This window comes from Phyllopteryx taeniolatus, chromosome 10 (genome assembly GCF_024500385.1).
Source record: "Phyllopteryx taeniolatus isolate TA_2022b chromosome 10, UOR_Ptae_1.2, whole genome shotgun sequence".
Classification (NCBI taxonomy): Eukaryota; Metazoa; Chordata; class Actinopteri; order Syngnathiformes; family Syngnathidae; genus Phyllopteryx; species Phyllopteryx taeniolatus.
In genome coordinates, this window is record NC_084511.1 from 17,201,090 (window position 1) to 17,227,379 (window position 26,290).

Here is a 26,290-nt window from a genome sequence, read left to right on the forward strand (position 1 = left end):
AGTGCGTGAGGTGAATATCAATGGCCTCTGCGGAGGATAGTCTCTGCTGCCATCTTTAGGCAGAGACTCTAAATGATAAATGTGATGCATCCTCTTTCTCCTTCAAAATAAGTAGCAGGTTTATATAATATTAAGGCAACATGACATTGTGAATTTCCCACTGATTCAAGTGTCTCACATGCACGTCGAACTTCAGCTTATCTCCAGCACGTATGCACATGGAAATGGCTTGCGGTCCAGTCGGTATGAATCAAAGCAGTAGTGCACCCTAGGTCCATGTCAAGGTTTTATAACTCCGAATGATTGGGATTATATAATGATGCCAGTGACTGGCTGACTCCACTCGATGAGTCTGTAAAAGCGAAGCTTAAAACGCAGGTCGTAAAAGCACCATGGCAGACAAGGGGCAATTCACTCGAGTTGAGGAGAAAAGGCCACCTCCAGGAAAATTGGAGGGTACTCAGGATATTTTATCTTACAATTCATGCACTTGCATTTATTCTGTAACTTTCAGATGGGAATGATGTTATATCTGAAAACCAAGATGGCTGCCACCAGGAAAAATGTTTGTTTATTACATGATTGACTGCTTCATCTGTTTTCCACAGTTTCACCTTTTGATGTTGTGGACAACAAACAATTAATTGTATTTTTCTAGGTTGTTTGCATCATGACCGTAGACAGATGTGAAGTTCTATGAATTTTCTGTTCAGACTAGTAATTATTTTTCATCTCAGACTGACATTTACATTTTGTGAATGAATAAAGCATGCATAATATTAAAAAGCAAACGTCATGGTTCTCATTACATATGTACTCGCATGTTCCCAAACAAAACCCAGCAAGAATTATAGTGGGCCTTAAGTGTCAAGATGGCTCAATGCTACAGTGGTGGACCTAAGGCCTGCAGAAAACTTCAGTCGGCCACTCTTCACCACACACCAAGTGACATAGTAACACACGTGTTGCAACAGAAAAACTGCAACCCTGTATCAGGTTTTGAGGCTGCACATAATATACTGGATATACTGTACTTGTATTGCACCACAAAAACATGGCGTGATTGTCAAGGAAGAAATGGATGGCCACAAAGAAAAGGAAAATGGGAGAGAACAAGGAGGGAGTTTGGCTATTTTGAGAGGCTGATGGCAATGATCCATCGAACCATTCACGGACTGCACCTGTGCATTTCTACGACAGAGACTACGCGCTTTGCTTTCCAGCCAAATGTACATGTGAAAAAATATTAATATTAGTAAGTAGTCCTATTCTAAAGCACAATACAGTGTTGTCTTGTAATACAAGTGATCTGAGTTAAAGGTTTTAACAGGCCATTGGTGGATTATTATTTTTTTTTGCTTTGACTTGCTTGTAAAAATTTGAGATAAAAGCACTGTACGGTGACAGTGAACTCAATTCACAACAAGAAGCAGTTTGGCGGATACAATTCTACATAAAGCTTCAACATGTTTATTGCCACTCCCAGTTGAAGTTTACTGTAAAACTGAACATAAAACAAAGAGAATTACCCACGTATTTAAAATAACCATATAGCTTTACCTTTGCCAGCCATACAAATAGCAGCAGTGTATAACATAGCCCTTCAAATAATGGTTATATGAACACAAACCTGTACAGCAACACATGTTGGCAGACTATATAACAGTACTGAGAGGCATATATTATTTATCCTCTCAGAAAACAACGAATGTAACTGCAGCTTACTGAGGACTGTTAAGTATACTTCGCAATATATCCACCCATCCATAAACTGAGCCGCTTATCCTCAGAAGGGTCGCGGGAGCCGTTTGTCTGTATTATACTGCCCCCAGGTGGCCATACACCAGAAATAGCATCACAATGTCCCTTGAATTGAAGCAATAACAACAAAGAAATAGGGAAAAACTGTTTTTTTTTCTTCTTAGGGCATTCATAGGCGTGTTTTATTATTTACATGCTATTTAATACGAAATTGCAGATTTTTTTATAAAGTGCATTAGTGCTATTACATACATTGTACAATATATCCATTTGCCAGTATTACACTTGGCGGCATGATGAACGACTGATTAGCACATCTGCCTGGCAGTTCTGAGGACCGGGGTTCAAATCCCTGCTTCGTCTGTGTGGATTTTGCATGTTCTCTCCGTGCAAGCATGGGTTTTCTCCGGGTACTCTGGTTTCCTCCCACATCCCAAAAAAATGCGTGGTAGGTTGATTGAACACTCTAAATTACCCATAGGTGTGAATCTGGGTGCGAATGGTTGTATGTGTGCCCTGCGATTGGCTTCAGGGTGTAGCCCGCCCCCCGCCCGAAGATAGCTGGGATGGGCTCCAGCGCGCCCGCGACCCTTGTAAGGATAACTGTACAGAAAATGGATGGTGGATTATACTGCCCCCAGGTGGCCAAGGTGTGCATGCCAGAAGGAACACAATTTCCATTGAATTGAAGAAAAAAACATGGTTAATTCTTTTCATTCTATTTAAAAAGAATGTTAAAAAAAAAAAATATGTTTTGTTGTTTTTTGGGAGGATGGACAGGTTAATGCCATTTCAATTCAATTCAATGGAGAAATAGGATTTGAGATACAAGTGTTTTGAATTACGAGTGTGGTCTACGAACACATTAAACTATTATCTCGCCGCTATATATACATATGCTTAATTTTTTTAAATAACAGAAAAGACACTTGTTTATATATATATATATATATATATATATTTTTTTTTTTTTAAGGTTTTTATGCCGCCGTAGTGTCATATGGATAAATGCCTCCCATGCTGAAACAGGGTGTAGTCCTATTTTTAAAATGTTATTGATGATTACAAATTTTAGACCATGACTGTAAAGACAGTGTTATAACGGTAAAGACAATCGAGAGATAAATACACTAATTTTTTCAAGATTTCATAAACGTTTATTGTACTATTTTTGTATTTACAATAAACGGCGATTGGCTGGAGACATGTCCATCTCTCGCCCAAAGTCAGCTCACCCACAAACCTATTGAGGGTAGGAGGTATAGAAAATAGATGGGTAGATAGATAGCCTTAGTTCATTGCTGATTTGATTGTATTATTGAATAAAGTTGATTCAATAATACAATCAAAAATAATTATATATACATTTAATATTTCTTAAATATTATATTCAATAATTGTAATGACATACATGACTTAATTATAAAAAATCAAACTTAATCTTATGAATGACTGGAGCATCTATCCATTTTAAAAATCCCCCAGAAGTCAGCTGGGGTCGGCTCCAGCCCATCTGCGCTCCTCGTGAAGATAAGCGGTATAGAAGATGGATAATGTAGTCCTTGAGCACAAACGACCTCACTGTGCAGCTCTGCATTGCATGTTCAGGTGGTGTAAGTCACTGTTTGTGATTGGGTACTCGAGATTCCTACTTTTTAGGGTGACCTGAACTCGCTGAACTTATGTTTCTCCTGAACTCTTGGCACTGTAAAGTGCCCATTAGCACTTAAACAACTCAACACCAGTCTGCAGTGAACTGTGGAACACATTATCTGCCAAAGTTCAATTGTGAAGAGCTAATATGATTCCATTTTCCTCCTTTTTGATTTCACATGAAGCACATTTCCGGATGTATGACATTTTCATCAAAAGTGTTGTGCAAGTTAATGTAGTGTGGTAAAAGGGTCTTTGGTAAATGGACCACGAAACCTGAAGGTGTCCTCATTGTTATTCGGAGCAATTGACAAGCTCCTGAGTCGAATAAAGAACCTGCTGGGAGAAGCCCTTATGAGGCAGACTTCATTAAAATCCATTTATCCATTTTCTGGAACGCTTATACTCACTAGGGTCGAGGTGAGCTGGAGCCAATCCCAGATATCGCCTGATCTAGTTGGCAGCCAATCGCAGAACACTTTTAAACAAACAGCCATTCACACTCACATTCACACCCAAAGACAATTTAGATTCTTCACTTACCCTAAGAAACATGTTTTGGAATGTGAAAGGAACCCACATAAGTACGGGAAGAACATGCAAACTCCACACAGGAAGGCCAGAGCCCAGAGTCGCAACCCCCAACCTCAGAACTGTCAGGCAGATGTGCTCACCACTTTTCACCATGCCATTCAATAAAATGGTCTTGGTAAATCTTTCACTCAGTACAGACAATCAGGTCTAACGGGTGTATTATAAAACTTCTCAAAGTTGCTGTAACTCACCCGAGGCAACCAGGATGGCACAAGTTTGCTTCAGAGGGTACAAACATACTCATTGTTACCATCCTATCTGATTTTTAAAATGTGAGTGACTCAACCAATGATGAAGAAAAAATCTTATGTGTGTGCTCTTATAGTGTGTGCCATATTCGAGATGACCAGTACAGCACACCACTCTTTTGTGCAGATTTTTTTGTTTGAATTCAGCAACAATGAACCAACAAAAAGTTGGTCCTTTTTTATTGAGTTATCAACAAAAAGTTGGTTCATGCTCGAAAATCATGAGCATGAACCAACTTTTTAAGGCCTCAGCATTTCAATGGGATTCAAGTCCAGATTTTGACTAGGCCACGCCAAAAACGTTTCTTTTTTTTTAAGCCATTCAGAAGTTGACTTGCTGTTGTGTTTTGGATTGTTGTCCTGCTGTAGTACCCAATTGCGCTTCAGCTAGCGGTCACGAACTGATGGCCAAACATTCTCTTTCAGGATTTTCTGTTAAAGAGCAGAATTCATGGTTCCATCAATCAAAGCAAGTCGCCCTGGTGCCGAAGGAGCAAGCCAGCCCCAGAATATGACACTACCACCACCATGTTTAACTGTTAGCAGAATATTCTTTTTCTGAGATGCTGTTACTTTTATATCAGCAGTAACGACACACAAACCTTTCAAAAAGTTCAACTTTTGTCTCATCAGTCCATAGACTATGCTCCCAAAAGATTTTTATTTTTATTTTTCAAAAGACGAGCCTTTCTGTTGTTTTTGGGTCATCGCCTCCTTTTTTCTTGAGTCATGAACACTGACCTTAACTAAGGCACCCGTGGCGTGTAGTTCTTTAAGATGCTGTCCTGGGTAAAGTCGTCAGGAATATAACTACACGAGTAAAGTACATAAACATGAAAAATCTACTTAAGTGCCATAACAAAGTATTTAACACTTCGTAACTTCCCAACAGTAGAAGGCTTAATTAATGTGTTTAATAACTACTGTGGCTGTTGTTGGCCCCTGCGCTTTTAAACACAAGACTAGCATTATTACAAATGACCACAAGAGGGCAACTTCAGCTCACAATTGCTAAATAGATTACTTCCGCTGAAATGTGTCCGTAAAGTCAAATGATATTTATTGTACTGCATTATCAAAATATATCGACGAGTATATCCCTTTTCTGTCTTTTGCAACACATCCCGGCGGGCTATAGTTTTTCAGCACCATGGACAGAGATTATTCAACACCAAGGACAGAGCTAAAGCGCTCTGCTGTTGTCTAATTCGACTAGACTACGAATTAAAACCACCACCGTGACGATGTCATTGTTTGACGGTCTCAAAGTGAAACGAATGTTAGTCTTCACACCGTCGTTTGGCTTCATTACTCCAATGTGGGTCAACATGGCGACCACACGTTTCGTGTTTGACTACCATGGCCCAGGAACGGCAAAAGAGGGGGCCGGGGATCGTCCGAGGGGAACTAAACTACCTGGGATTTCCTACCACCGCTCCGGAGGAGAGTATGGGGGAGGAATCCGCGATCACTCGCCCATGACGCCGAGGAGTGCGTCACTACATGCACGTCAGAGAGGAGCAGGGGTGGGGCAGAATCAAGCTCGTAACGTCGTGTAGTGTCGCTGCAGGATTAGCAGGAACCCCCGTGTGTAGTACTTTCTCCGTCCTTAAACGCATTAACCTGAAGGTCACATAGCCTGTGACACCACTGACCTCACCTCAACATGACTATTCACTGAATACTACACATAATGATTAATAAACTATATTTAGGTAGGTAGGTAAATTCATCCACAACTTCCCAGTAGTCTTAACTGCTAATATGAAAACATTATCTTTACCAGTCTCTAAATACAGAATATTCAAGTATAAGGTGCATGGTGATTAGTGCGCAAAAGTTGTATGTCATGTAAATGATCTGAAGTCACTGATGGTGTATTGGTACACTCGCCTGACTTTGGTTTTGGCAGCGTGGGTTCAGTTCCCACTCAGTGACGGTGTAAATGTGAGTGAGAATGGTTGTCCGTGTCCATATGTGCCCTGCGACTGACTGGCAACCAGTTCAGGGTGTAGTCCGCCTATCGCCCGAAGTCAGCTGGGATAGGCTCCAGCGCCCCGCGACCGTAACCAGGATAAGCGGTGTTGAAAATGAATGGATGGTTGGATGGATAAATTATCTGAAGCACTTGGCCCTTTATGTTCGCGTTATCTTACGGGGAAAAAGCAAATATGCAATGCAGCCTTCAGGCTCTATTTTCATTGACGGTACATCTGCAGCAGAGTGCGAAAACGGGCATATCCTGATTTTTGTGCAAGTGCAAGGTCTGCTGCGCTTGTTTGCCAGTTTGGCAGAGCGGTCTACGTCAAGCTGGGCGTTATGGCGCGACCAGGGTGCGGCCTTTGACATGCGCCCAGCACAGTGCCAAGTTGGTGCCCAGGGGCGGTTTCTGATATGGGCAGTATGAGCAGCCGCTCAGGGCGGCATTCTGTGGATGTCGGCACTCCCCCCATCCCCTTACCCCAACCCCGGGGTGCGCAATAGGGCGCACATACATTTTTCCAGAGACATTTGGGCCAAGACCACCTCTGTTGGTGCCAGAAAGTCTGTCTAAACTGATGCCTGCTGAGACCACATCTAAGTCCGGTGTAGTAGGTAGACCGCTGTTCTGACACGATTTTGGTGAATTTGATCAGGGCTCAGGCAGACAGATACACAAGCTCCGCAGACGTGTGGATGTCAGACGTATTCCATTCACAAATATGTGAACAGCAGGCCTCAAAGCCACTGAATCATTGTAGAAAACAAATAATTGAACACATCGCTGGGTTAGTCTCCAGCACGCCCACGACCCTAGTGAGGATAAGCGGTACAGAAAATGGATGGATGGATGAACATTATTATTAATCTGTTAATATCATCATTATCATATTGCTTTAGTCTGGCCGGCAGAGCTATGTGGGACACACACGAATGATCGGGGGTGGGGATAGATATGTCAGTGGACATATTTAAGTCGACAGCAGTTATAACCAGCTGATTATTCACATTGTCTGTTGCCACACCGTCCAAGTGCACGGGGCGCTGCAATTACGTATCGTCCTCTTCCACACAGAGACTTCTCCTTGCGAGACTGTGAGTGAGCCACATTGAAAGGGAATAAAAGGAGCCGCTTTGATTGGACAGGATTAAAGTCAGTTTTGGTCACGCCCATAGCGGTGTAGACGTCCCTCTTCAGGATGCGCCGGGGTGCGCTGGTCCATGAAATTATCAACATCGGGTCTAACCCGCCTCCGGATTTATGCCAGTCACGAAAATAGAGCCCTTCGTGTTAATGGAACGACCCACCACATCCCCAAGAAACACACGCAATGGACTGAGCTCATGCAGGAGCACAACTTGCCCAATGCAGACGGTATCAGAATCAGAATCAGAATCATCTTTATTTGCCAAGTATGTCCAAAACACACAAGGAATTTGTCTCCGGTAGTTGGAGCCGCTCTACTTCAACAGACAGTCAATTTACAGAACACTTGGGAGACAAAGACATTGACAAAAAACAATTGTGCAAAAAGATGCAGAGTCCTCTAGCACTTAGAGCAGTTCGAATGACTAATATTGCAATAGACCGGTGCAATGACCATTGTGCAAGGGGAGCTGAGACTTCAAGGAGTGTATGCGGTTTAAAGTGACGAGTAGTGCGATAATCTGGGACAATGGTTGTGCAAATGTTACGGATACTCCTCAATCAGTGTGCAAATGGAGCAGATGCTACTCTGGCATGAGTGGCCAGTATATGCAAATAGTGCAGCATGGCGAGACAACTACAGTGAGTGCACGAGTAATACATAATTGGCCCCACAGAAATGTGACAACGAAGTCAAAAAATTGCCAGCATGTTGTAATGGAATTGTAGGTCAGGTGTTTAAGAAGTTGATCGCAAGAGGGAAGAAGCTGTTGGAATGTCTACTAGTTCTAGTTTGCGTTGATCGGTAGCGCCTACCTGAGGGAAGGAGCTGGAAGAGCTGGAAGAGCTGGTGACCGGGGTGCGGAGGGTCCGAGAGGATTTTGCACGCCCTTGTCTTAGTTCTGGCAGCGTGCAAGTCCTCAATGGTGGGTAGGGGGGTACCGACAATCCTTTCAGCAGTTTTGATTGTCCGTTGCAGTCGGAGTTTGTCCTTTTTTGTAGCAGCACCGAACCAGACTGTGATGGAAGAACACAGGACTGATTCGATGACCGCTGTGTAGAAGTGTCTCAGCAGCTCCGGTGGCAGGCCGTGCTTTCTCAGAAGCTGCAGGAAGTACATCCTCTGCTGGGCCTTTTTGAGGACGGAGTTGATGTTAGTCGCCCACTTCAGGTCCTGAGAGATTGTAATTCCCAGGAATTTGAAGGTCTCGACGGTTGACACAAGGCGGCTGGACGTGAGGGGCAGCTGTGGCGAAGGATGCCTCCTGAAGTCCACGATCATCTCTACAGTCTTGAGCGTGTTCAGCTCCAGGTTGTGTCGGCCGCACCTCAGCTCCAGCCGCTCCACTTCCTGTTGCCGCAAAGCTGGCTTATCGATTCCTTATCGGGAGAATAAATACAAAATATTAATATATAAATATAAATAAAAAATTGTGTTTTGGGAAATTTGAATAAATCACCTGTGGAGTGTGTGGCATTGTATTTCAAGCAGTTCAGTGTGTTCATGTAAAAATCATCTAATCTTGAGCAGTCAAATTGGATATTTAAAAACACCATTTATTTGCACAAACCTTAATTTATAAACCTTTATTTAGGGCTTCTGCTCATGAAAAACAACTGGACCATAAACAGTGATTATTTAGTTAAATGCCATCGAGTGATCACGACCTGCTGACGTGTTTTTACTTGCATTTTGTCAGGCCATTATAATAATTGAAACAAGAGGGGAAAAAATCCCCGGCGTACAGTATATCGGGATGTTGCCGTGTTTCGAGCCAATTTGCTGGCCGTAGCTACCAGGTGACATCGATGAGCAACATAGTGGAGGAGGCTGGGCGATGGGGTTGGAGCCGTAGGGGAGGAGGGGATGGGAAGGGGAGGGGAAGATAGGGGTACGTGACGGTCTCAGCCGCACTTGGTGGAGATCATCGTGAGGAAGGCCCACCGTAGTGATCGTTGCAAGATATCCCTGCTCTACAAAGACGATAGTTCCACTCGATCGCGCGACATAACCACGAAGGGGACAAGTCGAGGCTCTTTGTAAATAGGTAAGGTCACCTTTTTAATGTTCGTTAATTGGCTTACAAGCGTTATTTCTCGGGGTGCGAAGCAGCCACCACCATTTGACGACATCGTGTGCAACGTTTGGACTCCGCTCTTGGAATCGGCGTTAACACGCGACGGAAGGCTTTTCGTTTCATATGTCACGCTATTAAAAATGTTCGCTCACTAAATGGGCGCACGTCATCAAATAATTCAACTGCAGCATATTCGATGGCTCAAATTCAAATTGCATATTCATTTTTTGAGGGTGAAAAAGTGCGCAAATTGGTGATGTACCCTCCATTTTTTTAAAAAAATTAACACCGTGATGCGTGTAGATATGGCAGTGTTCCCATCCCCCAGCAAAAAAAAAAGCCACCTCCGTGAATATGCTGTGAAGAAGAAAAAAAAGGCCCTGGTTTGTTCCCAGCCAGGCATCTCCCCACTACTGAGCTTAGCATTACAAGTCAGCAATAATTAATGACCCCCTCCACATTTAACCATTTCATTGAAATATTTTCGCTTTTGAATATTTAATGCATGGAGGAGGAGGCTTAAAAGGGCTTCGAATGCATGAGTGGGCACAGTGGGTTTATTTCTTGAAGCCTGAGTGGCGGACTGCAGCTGTCAGGATCCACCAAAGGGGGCGTTGCAGCTCCCATTTGATGGACAACACTGATGGACACACTGCATTTTATTAATACTGTATATGTAGATTGAGGGCGGCACGGTGGGCGACTGGTTAGAGCGTCTGAGGACTGGGGTTCAATCCCCGGCCCCGCCTGTTTGGAGTTTGCATGTTCTCCCCGTGCCTGCGTGGGTTTTCTCCAGGCACTCCGGTTTCCTCCCACATCCCAAAAACATACACGGTGGTTAATTGAAGATTCTAAATTGCCCGAAGGTGTGAATGTGAGTGCGAATGGTTGTTTGTTTCTATGTGCCGTGCGATTGGCTGGCAACCAGTTCAGGGTGTACCCTGCCTCCTGCCCGATGATAGCTGGGACAGGCTCCAGCACTCCCGCGACCCTTGTGAGGAGAAGCGGCTCAGAAAATGGATGGATGGATGGATGTAGACTGAGTTTATTTCAATGTGTCATTGGCATCTTTGTTGGTATGAGACACTTTGCATGGCTGTACACTGCCATTGAACACACACGTGTTTCCTTGCACACAGTTGCTCCGCCAAGATGGACGTGTTGATGAAGGGTTTGTCCAAAGCCAAGGAGGGCGTGGCTGTGGCTGCAGAGAAGACCAAGGAAGGAGTTGCCGTGGCAGCTGAGAAGACTAAAGAAGGAGTTATGTTCGTAGGTATGATGATACCAAATCTCTTCCAGCTGGGAATGAAATAAAATGTAAAAGAATTTATATCCCCTGTACTGTACGGCTAAAAGAACTGTTGATCACATTATATCTTGTCCTACATGTGGACAGAATTGTCCATTTAGTTTAAAAAACAAACAAACAAAACAGAGTATGGTAATGTGTATGTAAAAGATGGATCGACTGGCTAAAAAACTGTTATTAGCAGCATGCATTCAATTATTCATGAGGCAACACAAATGATTACTGCCCGTGTTTAACTTATGCAACTCGATACACTGTGCCATTAATTATAGAGGCCATTTTAACAACCAGTGACTAAGTAGCATCAATATCAGTAGTTGGAAGATATAGTGCACTGTGGTGTGGAGTAATCAAATATGATGCGATGTGCTGAATGTGCTCATGGCCTCTCGCCTCACTTGACAGAGCTACAAGCCAGAGATGGGGTGGCTGTGGGGCAGCACGTGTCACATGTGTGTGCACTTCATGGCAGGCAAACCAACGAGCGAGCGAAATGAATATACAGTATGTCATGGTTCCAAGACTGCATCGCATCACTGCAAGTTGCTTGTCCCTCATCAATCTAGCCTCTGTTTTTTTGGGGGGGCATGTTGTAATTTGCGAAGTTCTTATCAGCGGTTTAGCATTGTTCAATGACAGATATTAGGGAAATATTATTAGTATTATTTTAAGTTTTGGCAATGCATTTTACATGATTGGGGCACAATAGCAGGGTTTTAAAATTTAGGATCCTGGGTAAATTTTTATTTTGTGTCGTGGATTGTCAGAATTAGCACATCTGCCTCACAATCTTGAGACCCGGGGTTCAAATCCCGGGCTCGCCCGTGTGGAGTTTGCATGTTCCAGTTTCCTCCCACATCCCAAAAACATTCGTGGTAGGTTGATTGAAGACTCTAAATTTCCCATAGGTGTGAATGTGAGTGTGAATGGTTGTTTGTTTATATGTGCCCTACGATTGGCTGGCAACCAGTTCAGGGTGTACCCCGCCTCTCACCCGAAGATAGCTGGGATAGGCTCCAGCACGTCCGCAACCCTAGTGCGGATAAGCGGTACGGAAAATGAATGAATGAATGTTAAAAAAAGATGGGGGAAAAAGCAAAACACGTTTGAAGTTAATTCATTAATTAGATGCTAACGGAGTCTCCTGAGTGTCCTGAACTCCCACAAGATGTGACGCATAACTGTTGTTTGAGCTCTAGATTTTTGTGCAACTTTCACAAATTCAGGTGTATTTGACTTTTGTAGTTGCATTGTATATCTTTCTTTGCTCAAAGGCCCAAAATGGTGTGCATGTATGTGAAACCCTTGGTGTTTGTCGCCGCGGATATAGTCACAGAGTATGTTACATGTAGGTGCATTCACACACGGTGTGTAAACAGAAGTAGAAGTTGTCAGATGTATATGCAATGAGATGGTAGCTGAAATGCAATTATTGTGTACCTGTCACTCATCATGAGCAGCAAACATGTCAGGCGGTAGTCAAGATGCATGCAGTCTCTTTTTCACATCCTGCACACTTGCTTATGCTTGTGGTTTGGTTGCAGTGCATGAAATGGAGCACGGCATATCTGTAGTGTGGCTGTGTTGCTGCTTCCTGATGTTGGTGACACTCTAGAACAGTGATTCCCAACCAGAGTGCCGTGGCACACTAGTGAGCCGTGAGAGATCATCTTGGGTGCCGCTGGAAAAATCCGATATTGCTGATCAGCTCGGTGGAAAGTCTATCTATCTATGCCTGTGACAGACAGAACAATTAAATGTGCTTTAATTAGTGGGCAGAAGGTACAATAAACCTATGTAACCATCTATTGCCAATTATGCAAGTCATTGCTTCTGGTGAGTATCTCACCTTTGTGGTCAATTGAGCATGCTCAGATTTTGCACTGCAAGTAAATTTGTAAGTAAACTGAGACGAGGTCATCATTATTTCAGGATTCATACCGGTACTTTCTGTGACATTTTTGTGTGGTGGTCTGCCAGTAAGATATTTAAAAAGTAATATTGGGTGCTTTGGCTTAACAAACAGGAATCACTGCTCTAAAAAGCTGATGATTTGCATGATGGCCTTTCTTGGAGGATGGTTGAGGGTGTACTTATAGGTCTGTGGCCCTTCTTCCGACAACTGCTGCAGAATTATATTTTTTTTGCACTTATAGCAACTTCATTATAAAGCTGCACAATCAAATGAAATTATTTTTAAGCTATGTTTATTATTTTAGTTGATCAGTATCCATTGGCACTGTCAGTGAAGTGTCAATTAAGCACTGACACCATAAAGTTGTGTAAAACTGCATTGGCTCATAATTCTGGAAAACCCTTCTACCTGTGTATAATGCATTTTTACAATGCATGCTTTTGCTTCTTCCCATATGATCAAAACATGAAGTATTATCTGTATTTTGTTAGGTTTTTTTTCAAAGAATTATTCTGAAGTTAAGCACTTGGTTGGAACACTTAATCCTTTTTTTAATTTACTTGCTCTTATTTTGAAATTCACAGCCCTACTTTTATTTAGTAAATTAGAAAACACACAATTGTGCTCATATTTTTGATTAGCCAGGCAGAATTTGTAAGATTGGTACAATTCTTTAAAGAAAACATGAAGGACCAGGCGAAACACATTTAATTTTATTTTAATGGGATTCTAATTAAACGGTCAAGCATTTCAGAAAAGCATTACCATTAAACAAAACATAACCATAAAGAAATTAATGATGGTTGTTGTTCAGTCATCAGTCATATTTAAAAAAATAAATAAATAAATATTTCAGAAATTCTGCCAGGGTATGTAAACTTATGAGCACAACTGTACATATATGCAGTCATACGTACCTCTGTCATATTGGAATGAAAGTGTAGGCTCCACCTTTTTTCTAACCACTAGGTGGCGATTTTGGAATGAAAGTGTACATCTTTTTCATAACCACTATATGGCGGCATACATTTATATAATGTGAAAGTTTTTTTCCATTTGCCCCTATACCTATGTATAATGTGCACTATTGACTTTTGACAATTTTTTGGGGGAGGGGAAATGTGCATTATACATGAGAAATTACGGTAAAACAATAATTATGCAGTGGTGCCTTGCCAATACAGACTTGAGATACGAGCGCTGTATGGTGGCATTGACTCAACTCACTTCACAACACGCAGCAGTTTGGCAGGTACATTTAGGGCAATATTGACGTCTTTTTTTTAACACACCTGGCTTCCACATCTTTCAGCTATGTGCATTCTGCTATCCAGACTTCTGACACACCCAATGTGCGTAATTTAGAAATGTGTGCGCAGTCACCAAAGAAGTGTGACCCATTGAAGTCTGAGGCTGGCTGTAAATCATGGAACATGGAGTTTTCCTAGGACCTTTGAATATCATACAAATCCATTTGGAAAATATAGCACACTTTAAATATGAAAGTACCTTCCATAGCGGATGTGACGTCGCCAGTGAGAAGTGCACACCATTCCGCCTAACACCCTACAAGGATGAGGAGAGCGTGTGATTTTGTTTCATTCTGTATGAAATAAATGCAATAAAAGTGATTTAATCTGAATCCTATCAAGCAGGCGTGCCTGCCATTCCATATCAGCGGAGCCCTCAACCTTCCTTGCGCCACAGATCGCAGGCGATTCCCTTTAATGTATTTGACCACCGACATAAAAGTAACTTTTGGCTTTTCCCTTTCAGGGGTCGCCACACCGTGTCACTCGCACACGTTGTTTGGCATAGCTCAAATAAAAACAAATGATCCAAAATCTAACTCATCATTGTGCCGCTACAGTGACTGTCGTTGTTGTAATAGTGAGCGGAGTTTTCAAAACAACTCCAAGCCACCAGTAGAATATTTGAAGTGCAAAGCTCTGAGATTGCAGAGGTTAAAAAAGTCCACTGCCTCCAATATTATTCACCAATTACAGTAATATGATATTATACGTCAACGTTCGGCGGTCAGCGTAATGTGGTAGGGAGACATTATGGCCGTTGGGCAGTCAGTGAGCGTAGGTGAGCGTTATAGGCCAAGTGTGTCCCCCACCGTCAGCATGAGTCAGCTGTCTCTGGGCCATCGCCGGGCCGTCACTGGGCAGCTAACTAAATCAAAATGTGTAATATAATAGTTCACCTTCCTGGGGTGCTGTACTTACTACAGCGCCTGGAGTGGGCAAAAGGAAAATCTCTTAACTCCATGGGAAAATGTGCAGACGCTGCGCATAGGGCTAGATTTGACAGGGAATGCCCACATTTTATGATTGTTCCATCCAGGGTGCATACCTGGCATGAGGGTGCGTAGATGACAGATGTGAGTGGACCGGAGAGTGCACATAGCCAGAAAAGTGCGCAGCTGCGTGCCTTTTACTAACTTAGCACATGGGAGACTATGGCCCTGAGTAAAGATTTTTTTCAAAAAAGAGGCTTCAAGTTCTTTTTTTTTTTGCCTCTTCCAGTTTAGGATGACTGTCAAGCTACACATCAAATGAAGAGAATTACACCTTGTGTATTTAAAACAACCACATACCTTAGCCTTTCAGTCCGCTTAATGGTGATGCTAAATCGCTTCTATATTGTGCTGCCTTAACCGTTTTAGCAACAGATTGAAGACAAACTGTGCAGCAACATACGTAGACAGAGAATATAACAGTCCTTAGTCATATATTCTTTATCCTCTTCATGGAAAGACTCATATTAGTGCCTACTGATGAGCTGAGAGAGGAGTTGCTGCATCTCAATGAACAGTATATCCGTTCGTTCTAACATTCAATTGATGGCATGTGAAAAAACAGTTTACTTATTTCACTGCTGTATGTTTTTATACAGCAAAAGTTTATGAAGTGCTATTTTTCCTCATTAAAATATACATTACAAACAGTTTTGTTATATTTTGGAAGGAAGGCTGGAATAGATTAATGTCATTGCTACTCATTCCCATGAGGAAAGATGATTTGAGGTGATTTGAGTTACTGCCCTGTGATTGGCTGGCAACCAGTTCAGGGTGTACCCCGCCTACTGCCCGATGATAGCTGGGATAGGCTCCAGCACTCCCGCGGCTCTTGTGAGGATAAGCGGTTCAGAAAATTGTATGGTATGGTATGGATTTGAGTTACAAGCACAGTCAGGGAACAAATTAAATTAATATCTCAAGATACGGGTGGCCGACTGGTTAGCACATCCGCCTCACAAAAAGACCGGGGTTCAAATCCCGGTCCCGCCTGTGTGGAGTTGCATGTTCTCCCTGTGCTTGGGTGGCTTTTCTCCGGGTACTCCGGTTTCCTCCCACATCCCAAAACCATGCGTGGGAGGTTGATTGAGGACTCAAAATTGCCCGTAGGTCTGAATGTGAGTGCAAATGGTTGTTTGTTTCTATGTCCTCTGTGATTGGCTGGCGACCAGTTCAGGGTGTACCCCGGCTCCCGCCCGAAGATAGCTGGAATAGGCTCCAGCATCCAGTGACCCTAGTGAGGATAAGCGGTAAAAGAAAATGGATGGATGAATGGATCTCAAGATACAATATATATATATATATATATATATATACAGTATATACAATTATATGTATGTAAATATATGAATGAATTTCACACAAAAAAAGACCAATATCACTTACTTTTTGAGCGTAGTGTATCCAGTGCAGTATATTTACAAACCCCAATTCCAATGAAGTTGGGATGTTGTGTAAAATGTAAATAAATACAGACTATAATGATTTGCAACTCTTTTTCAACCTGTATTCAATTGAATACACTACAAAGACAAGGTACTGTATTTAATGTTCAAACTGCTAAACTTTTTTTTTCTTCTTTCTTTTCAAATATTCACACATTTTAAACTTGTTGCCTGCAATACATTCCCCAAAAGCTGGGACAGGGACATCTTTACCACTGTGTTACATCACCTTTATACCAATTGAAAAGGATATGCAAATCGGTGTATTCTGTTTGTATGTACTTTTTAGACAACATCCCAATTTCATTGGAATTGGGTTTTTGTATATACAGCAAACTGGCAGTGTCAATCAAACTCAGTGCTATTATCTTTGTAAAGATTGATCTTTTTCGATACAGTTCTTGTGCTAGGTCTAATTAGTTTGTACCTGTTGTTGTGTTACTGGCATGGGAATCCTTTCTTATCAAAAAAGGTAAAAGATGATATATACTGACCTGATAACTGTGGGGATATTCTCTTTTTTTATTATTTTTTTTATTTGGGGTATGTATTTCAGCCAAACCACAGATTAAAAAGACATCAGAACTTGCCTTCTCCAGCGACAGCCATCATTTGACTAGCTATCATACAAGTAGTTCTTTCAGTGCACTCCACTACTGTGTTGTTTTCACATGGATGCATTTCCTCGATTTAGGTTTGCTCTGAGGCTGCTGTTTGTAGAAAGCTTCATCATTTGGCCTTTCCTCGACTGGCTTTCAACTTTCCGCAGGGACCAATAATGCATGTGGATGCTACCCAGTTTCAGGATAAGAGGTCAAAAGGTCAAACAATTGAACAATCCTGTGGTTGGATTTTTAACCAGCTGTAAAGTTGATAAAGTCTCTTAAGTAAATTGGTCCTTGGTGCCTTCAGATCTGTGGCCAATTTGGAGATGTGAGCTTTGTGGGAGTCTTTAAATATCTAGGAAACCAATCATTACATGCCCCAGTACTTTCACACACAGCTCATAATTACAAGAGTAGACCAACCCTAAAATGCTGACACTCGTTCTACAAAGGTTTTAATGGCCGACTGTGTCAGTTTACGAACTGACCCTTGTTCTTATTACAACGCGGCAATTTCATACATCACTCTTACCTCTTGTTTAAAAATCAACTCCCCTCATAATGTAAAGAGAAACAATTATTTGGTAGGATGTTATGAAAATGCATTGTCATAAACATTTATTTTTATTAGATACGTATGAACACAGATGACATGACCTAAATCCAAAGTGAAAAAGTATTGTAAACTAGGAATAGGCATTGGACTAAATTTTCTCGATTGACTAAGGAATTAATAATGGGTTTGCTATTCTTAATGTGGGGGGATAATCGCTCTCTTAATGTTCTGAACTCCTGTTTCATTGCCAGTGTCTCATTGAGCAGAATAACAGTCTGCATAGATAAACTTCCCATCGGTGGCATTCTGTTGTTTCTACCACACCAGACGGAATCAGCCGCACCTCTGCTGGTGGCAGTCATGTTGTGCACTGGATTTCGTCTCATTTACAATTCATTAATTACAGGCAGTTGACAATATTGTTAACAATAAATTGATCGGTTAATATGTTTAGTTAATCTCTAATGTAAATCACATTTTGGAAGCTAAATAGGTTTTTAAATGTATCATATCTACGGCATATTTTCTGCTTGCCTGTAATATTTTTTGGTGTATCTTACTCCATTTTGGGCAGTACATACAGTATGCAGTGATGCTTACGTTTCTGGTAAATAGTCAACTTCTGTCCAAAGAGAGTGATAAAATTTGCATACAATGTCCAACCCAGTCTTGCTAGACAATAATACATCAGGAGGTGACTGATAGCTGGGATTGACTCCTTGATTTCAGGTGTTCTGATGTAATTTTGGACTAAGGACCAGACAATATACTGTATCACTTTACTCTATCCAAACAGGTTCTGTTCAATATTCGTAGTCCACCAAGTTTCTTTAGCACATTGAGTAAATGTGTTAGTCTCGCAGGAGCATGTCATACTAAGATGGCCTGGTAGAAGCCAGGTAGACCTGTCACTTATGTTTTTAGAACTTTTTGTAGAGCGGTCAGGAGGAAACATCCGGAAAGAAGCCCAGGGGTTCTTTGGGTTTCTGTGGGCCCAACAGATTACTGATGAAAGGCTGGGATCCTGACATACATGTAGACCTTGCTCAGACGTTTTGAAACATTTTGAAACTGCTACCACAGCAGGTTAACATACTGTAAAAATGTATCAAATGTGACCTGCTGCCAGTTTTAAATTGGGCTTGAAGATCTATACTTCTCTGCATAGCTCATCACAGCTGAGATTTGGGCCCTGAAGTGCCCCTATGTGAATAAAATCCTCAGCTGAGCTCTGAGTGTCTTTTCCTGCATCGGAGGCTAAGTATCTCTTTCAACTGAGCTTTCAAATTCATGTTCTGGACTGTTCGTCCTCTTAGTTTGTCCATTGCACTACTGGACCATTTCTTTCTCTCAAGTACTACTGAAACAACCTGAATGAGATACTCTACTGTATATAGCCAGGACAACAAAATAAAAGACAATTTAAATTCTAGCATTAAATGTAACTAATGTTTTTGTGTTTACTTTTTTCTGGTTCTCTTTTCTTGTTAACTAGGTAACAAGGCCAAAGACAGTGTGGGCACTGGTGAGTTCTCATTTAAAATATTATTCTAGTTGCAGTAATTTGATTTAATCCCACAACACTCTGCTCAACAATGTAATGGAGGGGGTAGTGACATTTGTGTACTGGCAATCATCATCCTGTGCATAAATTGTAACTTTCAAAAGCACTCTTGATGAGACTCTGTGTGTGTGTGTGTGTGCGTGTGCGTGTGTGCGTGTGTGTGTGTGTGTGTGTAGTGGCTGAGAAGACCACTGGAGCGATGGAGAACATTGCTGCTGCTACTGGCCTTCTGAAGAAGGATGAATTCCCATCTGACATGAACGTATGTACATTATGCCACAGCTTAGACTCTAAGCTATTATGTAATGTTTTAAATGCAAATAATTTTACAATACATCATTTAACATCTGTAGTTTGATGCTATAGTCATGACAAATGCAACTCCATCCAATCCATTTGCGATTTTTACTTTGAAATATGATTCATAATTCCCATTTGAATGTTTCTTGATCAAGGCTTTTAATATGCCCTGTTTTGTTCTTCAAACCGAACACAAATTCTCATTTAGATACTGTACGGTATTATACATGCCCCCAATTCATTGCAGGGTGCACAAATGTGTGACCTCAAATAGGAAACACAGGTGGAGTGGCTATAGGTAGTTTTAATCTCTTTTACTACGACTTCCTATGTGCCACGGTAGACAAATTTAATAAACCACCTGCACAGCAGACATCTGTTAATCTGACATGTATCCTGTAGTTGGAAGAGAAAGTGTTGTATGCAGCGCAGAACACCACTAAGCATTTTTCCAATTTAACTGGGCCAAAAAGAAATAAAGATGAGAACAAATGAAAAGATGAGATGTCTGCAGATGAAGTGAGCACAGCAAACAAGAATGTCAGTGAGGAGTTGGATAGAAAGCTTTTAGACAGGATTTATTTCATGTGGAACAAACACAACTGCATAATGTCCAGGTAAATAATACCACATGTGGTATAGAAATATCAGTAAATAGCCTCTTCGTATATGATGTTATTTCCTGATACAATCGGATTCTTATTGTGCAACCCAATTCAATTCAATTGCATGTGTGTCTGAATTGTTTTAACCCTCATACTGACCCACGTCTGCAATCAGTTCATGTTCACAATCATGCTGTTCACCCTAAATGACCTCTCCATGCATGCACGCTGTCACATGTTGACATATTTTCGAGCTCTTGCGGGCTGTAAGTGAAACAGAGCTCCTCGACCTTTTCTAAGCCTTCATCTTCACAGCTGGACCCCCTCCACTGCCTCGATAAGAAAATCTTATGGGCTTGGTCACGGTTCGGGGAGCAACATCGCTGCTCGTTTCTACACCCTGGTTGCTTCCAGACGTCATTCAAATCATTCATGTGTCTGCAATTCAAAGGGCACAAAATTACGTGTACCCGCACATGTAATGATATTCCTAATATTATACCAGTGCTGTAAAAGCAAAATAACCTACCTTTAAGTTATAGTTATAGTATGTGCAGTGGACCCCCGCATATACTAGCTATACTGTACCACTGTATTGGTGTAGGAATGCACAGCATACTGAGGTGTTGCTAATATTTTGTCACTCATGTGTAATTAAACATCCAAAATATTAGAACACACAGTATGATGCAGTACAGTTCTACGCTGCAACTAGCAGCTACAGTAATACAAATATTTTTACATGAAAGCCTTTCTTACAAGACAATTTTTCAGCTTGTCTATTGGCAGTCATCAGAATATGCCAAATAAAGTGACATTCAAAAAGAGAGTTGTTCATGTTAGCAGCTTTCCCTCAGGGAGTCTCGACGGTGGTTTCCCTGGCAGCAAGATTGAGCACGTAGGATTATGGTCTGTTCTGTGACCTAATTGACTTGATTAGTGGAGGTTTAAAAATAAGAGTGGCGACCCACTCGCTTCGTATACAGGTCTCATTGTCGTACAGGCAGTGATGAGCAAACCTCTGCAAAAGGAACTACTCAGAGCCATCTTGATAACCTATTGTGTCACCATGAGGTCATTTACGTGAACACTTCACCTGTATTACCTGTTGTAATATAACACAACAGATTGCAATGTTTTTCCCAGGAAGACAGCTACTCTGTTTAAGGTAGAGAATGAGTCAATCCCCGCAAAACATTTGTTTCTCTTATATCTAAAGAGAACAGAGCTGTTCTGGATATATAAATTCTGCCATTACAAATATACAGGAATAATGTTGATTTTGATTTATTGTGGTTGTAGCTTATAGTGGTTTAGAGCTGCACTGCATCCTACTAATAACTTTCTAATATTTTGCCTCTCGAGTAGCTAAATTAGGTTACCAAAATATTATGAAAATCTCTCAGTATGTTGCAATGTACAACATGAGCTACAATATAGTCATATTTATATTAATTCAATTTTTTTTTAATAATCTCTGCCAGTCATTACAAGCATTATCATTTTAATAAATGCAGAATTTTTATATGCAGTACTTGATTGCTCAAGTGCGCTTCTTTACATTTATGTCTGTACAGTATTGCATATTTTCAGCGTTCGTTTTTGTTGTGTCTCTGTGCTCTGCAGCCTGAGGAGTACGGGCAGGAGGCCACGGAGGGCCAGTCAGAGGGAATGCTGCAGCCAGAAGGAGAGACATATGATGACACCCAGCAGGTGATCAGCTTGTGCCACACCATCACACGTCTCATGCATCCCCCTATCAAGTCCTTTTTTTGTTTGTTTATGTTTGCAAGCTTTTCGAAACACTAAAACATTGTTTTACAATCGGGGCGAGTCTGTTCACTGTCGCTAGATGCACATTGCTGTACCTGTGCAGTGTTGGCACTTGCTCTCTGCTCTTCCACACAGGGCACCCAGCAGATCATACCCATTTTATTCTGCGAAATCGAAACAAGAGTTGTATCACAAATTCAGCCTTTGTGACAACACAGTTTTGATTCACGCTGTCTGAGTTGATTGTTGATTACAATCATACTGAGAGGTGTTTATGTTTTAGTTACCTCATTTAGCTACACAAGAGGGGTAACATTATAAACGCCTCCGGGTATGACTCACTGCATCGCTGCAAGCTACACACATTTTGTTAAATTACCTCTGTCAATACGCACTGACTTAAAAGGCCAAATGTTGTACTGCAGCTCTCTTTTTCGATTGATTGCAGAATAGTTAAAGCAACAGGGTTGTGTGGGAAAGCAGAGAGCAAGTGTGACACAAATGGTTTATTTTTGGAAATTACCAGCCCAGGGAGAGAAGCAGATCTTCAGAATCTATTGCTATGAAAATCATTTAAACTTATGAAGATGACATCTACTCCACACAATTTTCTAGTGTTTTACTTGTCCAGGATAAGCGGTATGGAAAATGGATGGATGGATGGATTGGTTTGAAAAAAAGGAAAGACATTTTCTTCTATTTAATATAGCACAGGTTTTCAACATTAAAAATGATTTTCATTTTGTCTTTATTTTGTCATTTCAGTTTCCAATTCCTTTGTATTTTGGATTAAACTATTCATATTCATTTTCTCTGTAAATCTTATTTAATAATGCTTTCATTTCCCTTTCATTTCTTCCATCTCCACTTTAATGTATCAGTCAGTCAATTGAGCAAAGCTGCATTTTTCATAATTCACATTTCTGCCAGGCAACAACTCATCCCATCCATGTTCTCTTTTTGCTACTCCTGCATGTCCTTCCCCTCCCCCATCCCTCTACACTCAGCAACGCACACGCTCATGGTCTGAATGGGTGTGGTGATGACATCCAAAGCCTTAGTGCATTGTGGGTATTATCAGGGTCTCCCTGCATTGCTGTAAATGTGAAGTCTGGTGCGGGGAGAATTTGCATTAAATCTTGTTCTGGCTGCACTGATGGGAAAAAATAAACAAAAAAAACCCTTTGATCATTTTACTGAAGACATCAAATGGCCAAAGAGTATTACATAACGGTCGAGGCTGTGAATTTAGGGTTGTCATAACGTGAGGAGGCGTGTGCAGTTACAAGGATGCTGGGGATGTGCTCACGACTCGTCCTTGAAGCTCTTGTGCAGCATGATGCTGCCCTCTCTAGGATGTACAGGGACAAATACAACTCGTGTACTGACGTCATCTTTCAGATTACACCTACTGGGTTACAACATGAGTGGTGAAAAAAAAGTTGTCTTGACAAAGAAACTCTGCATGATCGTTTATTTAATTTGAATAGAGAACGTCATTACAATGTAATTCGAAATTCTGTAGTCATATTTGGGTGGCTCATTTAACTACAAAAGGGACCAAAACTGTTTTATGGCATGAAAAACTGCAACTGCAATAATACTGAAATTCCCTCAAATTGCATATGAATGATGAAATATTGTATTGCCATCCCAAATGCCAAAAGGATGATGTAAAGTACATAAGAATAATCTAATGTAGCAGTGGGTATACTCCGGCCCACAGGCCACGTACGACCTGCTCTGTTGTTTATTATGGTCCTAGTCTTTGTATTACCAAGCGTCCTGTAATATTTGTTCCAATAATTTACATTATTGCCTTAAACTCTGTTAATAGTAATATGTTAAATAATACAGTTCCTATTAAACTGCTCATCAACGACACGTAGTACATTTTGCCTTTTTGAGCGATGGTATTGCTATTCATAACATGCCCTCCTACGCTACAAGTTAATACATCACAGCATATCATAGAAATCCCACGATGTCAGCAAATATAGTATTATAGTATGACATCAGCGCAATCTGATTGTAAAGTGCTTTGATGTGTTTTCATGACATCTTTGCTACCTCATCTCAGTTTCACCTGAGATGTTAGAGCAGTAAAATGTTGGTTGAAGAAAGTCATGCCTGTGTGACACATTTAGCCTACATGTTCCTTTTAAATTTATGTTTACTATAGTAAGGCTTTTCAGGCATATTGTTATTAAAGCTATGGGTGCCCTCACACATGCAAGTAGTCAAAAAGCTATGTGTTGGCATAACAACCAGACACCTGAGTGTAAAAACACAGGGCAGTTACATTTCCATGTGACCTCATGAACCTTGAAGATAGAACAATACCAATATTACACCATATTATTACCATATTACCATCAGAAAATTTAACTCAAAGCAAAAAATATCATTTTGAATATGGTAATATACTATACATAATAATAATATTATTATTATTATTATAATTATTAATTTATTATTATTATTACAATAAAGGCTCCAAAAGGATAGGTTGCACATTTTGCTCTTTTGAGTGATGCCGCTGCTTTTAAATGTGATAAAACTCCTACTCTAGTCTGTAAATCACAGGATATCATAGCTATCCCCAGATAGCATGCAAATATGGTTGGGAGTATGACATCACAGAAATCTGATTGGATGAAGTAGTTTGATATGATGTCATGACATCCGTGCTTGATTTGCTCTGTGATTCCTTCTATGATTCCACACACAATTATTGTGTGTCTGACAACCAAAATGATTCGTAAAGTTCTTGTGTTGGATGTATTGTACATCAATTGTACAATCCACACACTGTATACTGGACACTGTATATTCTTTTGACGAAATTTCACTGTGGCCTTCATGTAGTTGAAGCTGATAATTCATCACCCGTCATTTTTGTTCGCCCCACAGGAGAGTCAAGACTACGAGCCAGAAGCATAAAAGCATCAGTGCGAGCCACCATTCAACCAGCAGCACAATAATATTTATAATAATAAAGGACAAATACCATTCCAATTATTCTCCTGTTTCACAAAAACCTCCAAAAAGAAAATAATTCCCACTGAAAAATGTTCTTCCTTCAAGACAAATCTTTTATGATTATATATTGTAAATGTTATTAATGTCATGTGTTGGGTGTCGGTATATATTGAGCTGTAGGATCGTCCTTCACTGTCTCATTTCCTTGATTCCCTCCCAATGAAATGAGGCCAGAAGCAGGACTTGTGAACGTATACTTTGTGTGTATATGTATTTAGAAATGTGTAATAGATGTTCATCAACTTCCAATGAGACATTGGGAGCAGAAAAAAAAGCAAGCAGATATTAATACAATGATATCCTCTTTTAAGTGTCAACAATGCCTGTCTGTGGGGTTCTTTTTTTCTTTTTTTTTCTTTTTTTTTGCCTTCCCTTTGGGAATTGCTTTAAATGTTTTTGAAGTAAGATTTTTTTTTTGATTTATTTTTTTACTTTGTATCTTTCTAGTTGCTCGTGAAATCATTCCAGTAACCTATCTGTTGGACATGGACAGTATACATGTTTGTGTGTGGGCGTGTTTGTGTGTACTGCTGATTTTAACAACTTAAAGTCAATATATTATGTCTTGAAATCATAATGGTTGTCATATCAAAAATGTGCTTTAAATTGCAGGACTTGTCCATGAAAAGGTTTATGTGTTAAGCCAGACATGCAAATCCTCTGTAAATAAAGAGTGAAAAAAAGACCGTTCTTGTCTTAGTTCATAATATTTTGATCCCTCATTAAAGTTTAATGTATTTAACCAGTTCAGTAATTGAACTAGTGTTGCTCCTGTCAGACGGGGTCAGGATGTTGAGAATTTTGCTGCGATGGCTCTTGGCACAGCTGCCAGGATGCCAGTCTGACCGGGCCTCTTTGAGGTGGTTTTGTCCGGGTTAATCCGACTGGAACGTGCAGGCTCACCAGTGTCTGGCTCAAACCGAGGGTATTAAACAGTGGGTCCGGCTGCAGTCTGCTCAGACCAATGCAGCGGACCCCGCAGGGACCAAGAGAGGAGCCATGGCCTCGTTGAAGAAGTCCTTTGAAGGCCTAAAAGGCAGCAGCCACTCTGCAGTCAAAGGGGTTACAGAAACTGCAGGTAAATATACTCGCAGTCATATATACATTGAGGATGTTTTAAATGAATACATCTCTTAAGCAACATTATGTTATTAGTGCAGGCAGCTCAGGAAGCTGTGCAGCAGGTGGCAGACTCATCTAAAGAAACAGCCAATGCAGGTAACATGCACACTTCAACAATCTTTCTTCTCACTACAACACACACACATGCATTGTGTAGTGTGGAAAGATTGTGGCTAAAACCAGAAAATTACCCGGTTCAAGAAAAGTTGGAATAAAATACAAGTGCATCTCATTAAATTAGAATCATGGACAATTAAATTTATTTCAGTGGCTCAATTCAAAAAGTCCAAC

The 26,290-nt window shown here is 40.9% G+C and overlaps 1 protein-coding gene across 1 annotated transcript; it reads left to right on the forward strand.

The window, feature by feature from the left end:
• The first annotated feature begins 9,260 nt into the window (after nt 1-9,260).
• Nucleotides 9,261-25,562, forward strand: sncb (synuclein, beta). Its single transcript, XM_061788694.1, has 6 exons — nt 9,261-9,431; nt 10,601-10,734; nt 19,089-19,118; nt 19,334-19,419; nt 21,689-21,775; nt 24,749-25,562. The coding sequence occupies exons 2-6, from the start codon at nt 10,614-10,616 to the stop codon at nt 24,776-24,778; spliced, it is 354 nt and encodes a 117-aa protein (XP_061644678.1). The 5' UTR covers nt 9,261-9,431; nt 10,601-10,613; the 3' UTR covers nt 24,779-25,562.
• The last annotated feature ends 728 nt before the right edge of the window (nt 25,563-26,290 follow it).